Genomic DNA, 9,629 nt, shown 5'->3' on the forward strand with positions numbered 1-9,629 from the left:
CAAACTTCACTCATTCTATAAATAAAACAGCTTAAAATAGATGTGAGCAATTATTTTGCTTCTCAGAAATAAAATTCACCAGTGCTCAACACAGGGCCTAGCATATAATATGCTCAATGAGTGCTTGTTAGAATATGGAACAAACCTGAATCCTATGACCAGTAGCCCTCACCCCTGTCCCAGGGAGTAGCCTGCAGTTTGCCATTTCCCAGTCTCCAGGGAGAAGGGACTCAGGGGCCTCTTCTGTAGGGGAGGGGAACAAGGCATTGTCCTCCTTACTCTGTAAGTTCAGGAGGGAGTTAAAAATTGGAAAGGAACGATTTCTAGCCTCCTGGGTTCCTGAATGGCTCTTGTTTTCTGTAGTTCAGAATATACTCCTGGGATCACTTGCTCACGTCTGCTTTTCTAAATCCAGCCCCTCCCCACAAGAACAACAAAACAACACCAGAAATTCCTAAGGCATTTCTTTGTAGGCAGCCATACCGCTAGATTACCACTCAAAAAAAGCAGAAAACCTTGGTAGCCTGGCAACTTGAGAAGTCCCCACCAATATGCACCTCTCCTTCATTTCAGTAAGCCGATTTAATTCAGAAAAGTTGTATATATGGTGCTGGCCTCTCTGAGAAGATCATTTGATTTGGGTACAAGGTGTTTTTGTTGTTGTTTTCCTAAATAAAATGGGCTGCTTGGTTCTGTCTTTTGGACACAGTTTTTACCTGCTGGGTTTCTATTTTCTTTCCCTGACTCTAAGCGTCTCCTGCTAGCCACTCATTCTGCATAACTCTGCTCTTTGAAGGAACATATTGTAGCCCTGACAGTAACAGATTCAACCAAATTGCTCCTTGAGCCCTCTGATTCCTGGAGGCAGGACGCATGCAACAGGATCCCTGGTCCCAGCCACCCTGCGCTCCATGCTATGGAGCATTTTGTTTGGTTAAGCCCAGTTACTTCAGAGTTCAATGACCGGGGGGAATCTGGGCCCTACCAGTTACTTACCTATTTTGACCTTTCATTTCTATAACAGTAGCTATTGCATGAGATTAGATGATAATATTCATAAAGTACTGATCAGGTACCATGGACCCAGTGCATAGTAAGTGCTCAGTAAGTGGTAGCTACTTATTATTATTACACTGCCAAGTATAGCCTTTCCCTACTCACCAAGATATGTTTGTTTTGAAATAACTCCTAGCTGGCTTCTGTCCCAGAGTTTTCGTTGAGAACAATGAGAATTTTAATCATGTTTTCATCCTGAATGAACCAAATCCTAATCCCTCCATATTTTGTGTGTGTGTTTAATTGAAGTACACACTCAAGGAGTAGTTTTCACACTCTCTCTGGTCGACATCCAATAAACATTGTTGAGATTAGAAGCTAATACATCATATTAGAAACTAAAATGTAAAATCTTCTAAAGTGGTATGGATCACATGGGTCTGAAATCTTTTAGACTTGAAATATTCCTAAGTCAGCCCAGTGCCATTTTAGTACAGTTATTCCTATAGCCACATTTCTCTGTTGACAAATATCCTTTAAAAAATGTTTTTTACCAACTTTTTCCGTAGCAGACATCCACTGTCTTTCTAGACTCCGATCTCAGGGTTTTCTTCCTCCATGACCTCGAGATTCTTGCATATACATCCGCCTTCCTCCCGCCTCTCTTGGTTACCAATTAGAAATGTGGACTTGTTAAGCATTTTGGCTATGGAGTCAGATCCTTTCGGTTATCAATTGTGTGATTCTGGAAAAATTACCTACCAGCTCTGTAACTCAATTTCCCCACTTTTAAAATAGAGATAATTATAATATCTACTTTTATAGAATTGTAGTCAGGATTAAATATGTAAAGAGTATATGGCACAGGAACAGTCATTTAGTAAGAGCTCAATAAATACTATTTTTAAAAAAGTTTGTGTTCGTTGAGAGATAGTGGTCTAGTAGCTAGACTTGCAGCCAGTGCTGTCCTACAGCAAACATACCGAGTTCTCCCATGAACATACATTACATCCCAAGTTCCCCTATGAACATATATTGTGCTGAAAACAAAATGGTCTGACAAATTATAAACTTTTCTTTCTTATTGTCTTAGAGACAAAGTCTCACTCTGTTGCCCAGGCTGGAGTGCAGTGGCCCAATCATAGTTCATAACCTTGAATTGCTGGGCTCAAGTGATCCTCCTACCTTAGCCTCCTGAGTAGCTAGGACTATAGGTGCCTGCCACCACATTTGGCTGCTTTATTTTTTTATTTTTTTGTAGAGATTTTTTTTTTTTTTTTTTTTTTTGAGACAGAGTCTCACTTTGTTGCCCAGGCTAGAGTGAGTGCCGTGGCGTCAGCCTAGCTCACAGCAACCTCAAACTCCTGGGCTCAAGCGATCCTCCTGCCTCAGCCTCCTGAGTAGCTGGGACTACAGGCATGCGCCACCATGCCCGGCTAATTTTTCTATATATATATATATTTTTAGTTGTCCATATAATTTCTTTCTATTTTTTTGGTAGAGACGGGGTCTCGCTCTTGCTCAGGCTGGTCTCGAACTCCTGACCTTGAGCGATCCACCCGCCTCGGCCTCCCAGAGTGCTAGGATTACAGGCGTGAGCCACCGCGCCCGGCCTTGTAGAGATTTTTTAATTTTATTTTTTTGCTATATTGCCCAGGTTGGTCTCAAACTCCTAGCCTCAAGCTATCCTCCTGCCGCAGCCTCCCAAAGTGCTGGGTTACAGTTGTCAGCCACTGAGCCCAACTTAAACTTTCCTTTTAGGCTCTGAAGCCAGCTTGTTTGCCTTTAAGACATAGATTCTGGTTACATATCTAAACACATGACTGGTATAAAGCTACCCAAACAGCCAGGAACTCTGTGGGTATCTCTAACATGACTGGGAAGAACACTGGGCCATAAAGGAAAGGTGTGCATGTGGGGGAGTTAATGGGAACGTGGTCTGTGTTGGCCAGATGCACCTCAGGCTCGCTCCAAGTCTTCCTGCAGTTGCACCAGGAACATTACCTTCTTCCATTCCCAGCTGACTGCCCAGCTCCCCTTGATGCTAGGAACCTTCCTCACTGGGAACGCAACATTAATTATTTCATCTACAAAAACCAATAAGGACCTCTGTCCAGGTTCTAAAGGAAAATACCCCTTTAGGAGATAAAAATAGAAATAGTAGAGAATAATGCTTAAGAGCTGGATTCAGGAGTCAGACAAGCTCTGGGTTTGAATACTAGCTCCAATACTTTCTAGTTGTATGACCTTTGGCAAGTTGCTTATCCCTCTGAGCCTCTATTTCCTTATCTGGGGGAAGAGATAATAAGGGCCTACCAGACAGGGATTATTATGAGGCACAAATAAGTTAAGGTATGTTAGGTAATTGGTAAGTGTTTAGTAATAACAACTAGCAGTAGCTTTGGTACCATTAGCAAATGAATTTTGCTGTCCTTCACACCCTCTTCAGATTTTAGGGACGACTCCAAGTTCATGGTGGAATCTAAGTTCATCTGCTGCCATCAGGTTTCCTTACCCAAGTACATGGAGAGCAAAAGCCTGGTTAGGTTAGGGCAAGGGTGATTTTAAAAAAATTAAAATGGCCCAACCTAATTGTCCAGGTTGATGAAATTATTCCCAGCTTAAAGATTTTCAAGCCAGGTTCCCAACAGCCCTTTACATAAATACTTCTTATTACCACTGTCTTCAGATTTTTGTCCAAGAGTCAATTAAATTCAACAATTACTTGAGTAATTGTTCCATATCAAGCATTCTGCTAAGCATTAAAGATTCAGACATATGTAAGACACAATTTTTGATCAAGGAAATAACAGTTTAGTCATCATGCTTTTACCTACAAAATCTTCCAGAATTGTCTTCCCTACACCTTTCTCCACATCTGTTAAGATGCTTCAAGATAGGCCGGGCGTGGTGGCTCACGCCTGTAATCCTAGCACTCTGGGAGGCCAAGGCGGGTGGATCGCTCGAGGTCAGGAGTTCGAGACCAGCCTGAGCAAGAGCGAGACCCCGTCTCTACTAAAAATAGAAAGAAATTATCTGGCCAAGTAAAATATATATAGAAAAAAAAAAATAGCTGGGCATGGTGGCACATGCCTGTAGTCCCAGCTACTTGGGAGGCTGAGGCAGTAGGATCGCTTAAGCCCAGGAGTTTGAGGTTGCTGTGAGCTAGGCTGACACCACGGCACTCACTCTAGCCTGGGCAACAAAGCAAGACTCTGTCTCAAAAAAAAAAAAAAAAAAAAAAAAAGATGCTTCAAGATGCTTCTTTTTTTCTGAGACAGGGTCTCTTACTCTGTTGTCAGTGTACTCTGTTGCCAGTGATAGAGTATAGTGGAGTCATCATAGCTCACTGCAACCTCAAACTCCTGGGCTCAAGTGATCCTCCTTCTTCAGCCTCCCGAATAGCTGGGACTATAGGCACACACCACCATACCCAGCTGATTTATTTATTTTTAATTTTTTTGTAGAGAAGGGAGACTTGCTATATTGCCTGGTCTTTACCTCCTAGCCTCAAGCTATCCTCCCACCTTGGCCTCCCAAATGCTGGGTTACAGGGGTGAGTCACTGCACTGGCCTAAGATGCTTCTTAATCTAGTTCTTGGTGAGAACCTCTCTTTCCTTCTGCTTCCCAGCAATCACCTAAATTTTCCCTCCTTCAGCTCTTACACCACTAAACCATATCATTGATTTTCAATGCTTTCTCTTTAATGCCTATGAGTCTCATCTTCCCAATCAGATTATAAGTCACTCTATGGCACGAGTCTTCTACTAGTATTCTATATTCCCATGACACCTGCCATTCTGTTATTCCTACTTTCAATCATCCATGATGATTATGAATTAAATTTATGAGCTTATATGACGCACATAGTTTAACTTATCTAAGTCAGTTGGGTATGAGATAGATGGATGTGAACACCAAATGACTTTATTCTGCATGGAAAATGCCATTTCTATTTTTGTATTTGGTCTCAAAAAAACTTGAATCACTATCATCCATGTGGAAACTCCTCTAGAGGAGGACAGGGCAGCTCCTCAGCACATCTGCAACTCAATAGCCATGCAGGAGGGAAAGCAGAAAGGATTTTGCCCCTATATCACCCTAAAAGGGAAATTTGTGTCTCATCCTAGCTTGAAGGGATGCAGAATAGTGCCTATTAACCCTATAAGTATTCTCACATTTTGGAAAAATATACTGATTTCTCTGAAGTCACATATTTGGAATCTTTTTCACCACAGAACACCAGAGTTGCCATTCTTGTCACTGTAATGCCACCAAGGGGAGTTTTGGGACAATTCTCACATTGAAGTACCACCCATGAGGTCATAGACAAATCAGTAGTAACATTCACCCCACTGATATTGTACTTATTATACCTGAACACTCTTATTTCTTCATAGTTTTAGAAAAAAATGTTACAGAGACAAAAAATTCAGTATATAGGAAAATACCCTCTATCCTTGAATACCTGCACATATGTTGGGATTGGTGAAAATCGCTAAGGCAAGAAGAAAGAAGTTTGTGCTTGTGTGCATGTGGGCATGCATATCTGTTTGTAAATCAGAACCTTCTCAAAGGGAGGAAAATGCTTAAATCTATCAAACTGGTGAAGAGGTAACAGGCTCTGGGCTATTTATAGACTTTAAATTGCCACGTGCTATACATACTGGATACTTGGCTGATCTCATTTTTTACAGCAACTGAGATAAAGTAAAGGAGAGGAAAAGAGGAAAAGGTTCTGTTTAATTCAGCAAGACTGAAATAAAAAAGAAAAAGAAAATGTAATGAGAAAAAGTAATGAGAGATTCAGATCATGACTATAATTTTTTATACCATTATCCTTCTTATAACTATAGATGCCTGAAAACCTCCCAGAGTCAGAGAATTAGATAAAATGGGATTCCATTTTCAAAAGAGATTGGATATAATATGATCACCAAAGTCTAGGTGTAAAAGTGAAGAGGATTATCTGAATTCTGTTCTGATTTTATTTGATTTCAAGGGTGTTCTCCAGTGTCACTCTTGTTGTCAGGTGCCAAAACGTCTTTAGCTACTGCACGGAACACGGTGTCATCCAGAGAAACTGGTTCATGGGCACCAGGACACAATAAGCCTTCACAAAGTAACTCTGGAGAGATGACACAGAAACATACCTGGGCCTGATGGTCCTGCACCCCTTTCTCTGGGAAGAAGGTAAAGCCCTCTACCAAAGAGAGCAGAAGAAACTATCACCCTCTTAAGTGAGGGCAGGAATGAACCACTGCCTGCCATCAATCTCCTGGGCTTCTCTGGAAAGAGGAGGATGTGTTGTCCAGAGGCAAAGCTGTATTTGGGATCCTCTGCCCTGTGGAGTGCAGTGTGTGTGTGTTGGGGGGGCGGGGTGGGGGGCGGTGTCAGAGTGGCCCACACTGGCACTCTCAGGGCCACCCGGGCTCCCTACCTTCAGAGCCTCCCAGCTGGGACACGCATTACCATCAGTTCCTCCTCAACTCCACATTGTAGTTACTGCCAATACTCTTTGAGACCCTCACAGGGTCTGTTGTGGGTGTTCACAGCCAGGTGAATCCCACCAGGCAACTAGAGAAACTACAAACTGTTCATTTACAGAAAGGTACAGGCTGTCCCTCTTTTCTTCCATAATTTCCTCATCTGTGAAATGGGAATAAACAGCCCTGTCACATCTCTTCCACACAGTGGGAATGCTGCGTAAGAAGGAAAACGCTATAAAAGGGCATCGTTGTTGCTATATTTATTACCTATCCCATAGTCTCATATAACATAAAACAGCAAAATATCTACCAAATATGTCTCAAAGCCAGTGCACAGCCTGGTGAGGGTGGCTGCATAAAAGCTTGTTAAAAATGCAAGTCCCTCAGCCCGCCTGAAACCTATTGCGTCAGAAACGCCAAGTTTCTGATCCAATCAGCCAGGTTCGCGGCCCCTATTTGCACCATTCTGTGAACACAGGGCAGAACTGTTTGCCTGGTTGGGAGGAACAGATGTATGACGTAAATCGTTTCCTACACCACTCCGACGTAGCCAGCGGAGGTAGATTGTAGCACAGGTGACTGACAACCCATTTCTAAGGAGTGCTTTCGAAGGGTTAAGGTCCAACGAGAGGACCACCGGAGAGGGAGAGGCGTCCTCGGTGGGAAGAGGACTCGAACTCACCTACAATGATACCGCAGGCGCTGACCAATCCGATCTCTTTCTTCAGGGCCACTCCGCCCCCTCCGGAACCAGTCTCCGGGCCGGCGTCCGACTCGCCCCCACCTGGGTGGTTCTTTTCAGTGTTGTTTCGGTGCCTGGCTCCTTTTTCCATTTTTCTCAGTTAGGATTTCAACCTCCAAAAGCTGTCTCTCTTTCTAAATGCGGGTGCGTGTAAATATATTGAGAGGGAGCCTTTAAATTAAAACGCCCTTTCCCGAAACAGGGACCGCTCCTACCCTCTAAAAAGGACAAGCAGATAAAAAAGAAAAAGAAAAATATCCCTCCTCCGGATTGACGCTTTCTCGTCACTCGTGTTTAAAAACAAGGAAAATGTTGCCTAAAGGGTGAAGAGGGGCGGGAAAGACAGGTATATTTAAACATAAAAATAGAACTGTACCAGCGACTCCGGCTGGGATTCTGCCGAGAGGGATGTATCTTCGGAAACCAGGATGGTCTGCTCTGTGTACCAGGCAGTGGCTTATCTCAGGCGCTTCAAAAACAGAGTCTGGCTTTCCCGTCAGCTCTCCTAATAAAACAGAGACCGCCTTTACCTCCCCTTAGTCTTTTCTTTTATGAAGAGGACAAAAGTAGTTTTCATGAACTGTAGAAGCGGGGCGGGGGGAGCGGAAAAAGAGGCAATCTTCAGGTACTTTCTTCTCTTGCAGAAACACGAAAAACAGAAAACCGTGGACCTGACCGTTTTGCTCTAAATCTGGTTTCCACCTGCCGTGGGGTTCTTTTCCTTGCCCGGTCTTCTGCTTCCGCTTCTTCCAGATGTCCTCTTTTCTCGCTGATCGTCTTGTCCTTGTTTTCCTTCTTCCGATCGCCGTCCTACGGCACAGATTGCCCCATCCCTCTGGGTTACAGCAGAGTGGTTTCTCCACACACGAACGTGACTCCCTTTTAGCGAGGGGTTTTATTTGCGGAACAAGGCTCCGCCCCCTCCTCCTCGGTTCCTCTCCATCCTCAGTCGCGTCTCCTCCCTCCTCTTCAATTTAAATATTAGCACATAGCCCCCAGAGATCACTGAGAAAACGGACTAAATGATTTCTCTTTGTAATCGCCTCTCCTTTTCTCCATCCTTCTCCTTGTAACCAAGTGGAAGTAAAATCCTTTCACGTCAACTGTTCCGGGAGAGCTCATTAGCTAGTATAACGTTACAGGTCATACAGCATTTGTGAGCTTTATAAATAAGGAAACAGTTGTGCAGACGCTTTTAATGCCATCAGAAATAAACTGGCCAATGTGTTAAAATATTTAGGTCTGGATCATTTGAGGATACAGGAGAGAAGCTTGTAGGACATCATCCTCAAGTTTCTTGAAAGTAGGAGGAACCTGCGGGTGGGGGAGGGGAACGGAAGGAATCAAGAATAATGGAAGAGAGGTTCATTTAGTGTAATTGTGAGCTATGAAGAGTACAGAGGAAACAAAATCACCAGGAAAAGGTGGTAACCTGGTTGTTCACAGCTTATATTTAGGGGTGGTTGAAACACGAAAGAAATGACTCTAACCCGCTCCCATAATTTCTAATATTTTTGCATCTGTAAGTTATTTGAAAAGCAGTAACATATGGGGAATTATCAGCACCTCAATGACCATCAGACTTGTTGATGTTAAGAGACTAACTAACTTATTATCATATTAATATTGTCCCGCTGCTTCCCTGGAGAATTTCACTCAGAAAATGCTGCCTCAAGGTAAAAGCAATGATGTCTATCTATAATTGTTAAGTATTTTGAAAAAACAGCAGGAAGCAATATAGCAGACAACACTCTGTCTAAAATAAAGTTATTTTAAATATTATTTAATATATTATATATACTGACCACTAACTATAAAAATGTGGCCTCGTTTTCTGAAAAATGTTCCCAAAGGTTTTGGGGTTTTAAGGAAAATAAATACTTAATTCCTTAAAATGAGGTTGGTAGAGCTATTGTAGCAAAGACTTTTCCAAATGGGGTAAAGTCCGATCAGCAGTTTTTTTTTTGAGTCTGCCGCTTGATCACTCAGCAAGTATTAAGAGGTTTCAAAGGTTGAAAGTTCAACCTCTTCTCCTTCTCCTTCTGCTAGTTCAAGATATAGCAAATTGAAAGCCTCAGCAGAAAAAAAAAGAAAAAAGTTGGGGTAGAATAGAAAGGATTTTCAAAAACATCAAAAAAAAAAAAAAAAAAAACCAGACAAAGCAGGGAATATATAGCCCAAAACTCCACAGGAGGAGATGAGTCATGAGAAATGAAAAATTTCTGAATCACCTCTGGCCTGTCCTGACAACTTTATTAAGAATAGAGGGAAAAACTTGATGGATTCATTTTTAAACATTCTGATCTGAAGACTTCTGCTCACATTTCAACATTAAGGTATAAAACAAATAATCTTTCTGCTTCTCAAATGGGAGTTCTTTCAGAAATGTTTTGTAGTTCTA

At 42.3% G+C, this 9,629-nt stretch overlaps 1 protein-coding gene across 1 annotated transcript in view; it reads right to left on the reverse strand.

The window, feature by feature from the left end:
• The window catches only part of SLC7A8 (solute carrier family 7 member 8), a 52,195-nt gene extending 44,784 nt beyond the window's left edge, over positions 1 to 7,411 (reverse strand). The window contains exon 1 of the mRNA XM_069463497.1: positions 7,169 to 7,411. Coding sequence (XP_069319598.1) covers positions 7,169 to 7,319 — 151 coding nt within the window. The 5' untranslated portion in view covers positions 7,320 to 7,411. The remainder of the gene's footprint in view (positions 1 to 7,168) is intronic.
• Between the last annotated feature and the right edge of the window lie 2,218 nt (positions 7,412 to 9,629).

The sequence above is a fragment of the Eulemur rufifrons genome, chromosome 2, assembly GCF_041146395.1.
Source record: "Eulemur rufifrons isolate Redbay chromosome 2, OSU_ERuf_1, whole genome shotgun sequence".
NCBI lineage: Eukaryota > Metazoa > Chordata > Mammalia > Primates > Lemuridae > Eulemur > Eulemur rufifrons.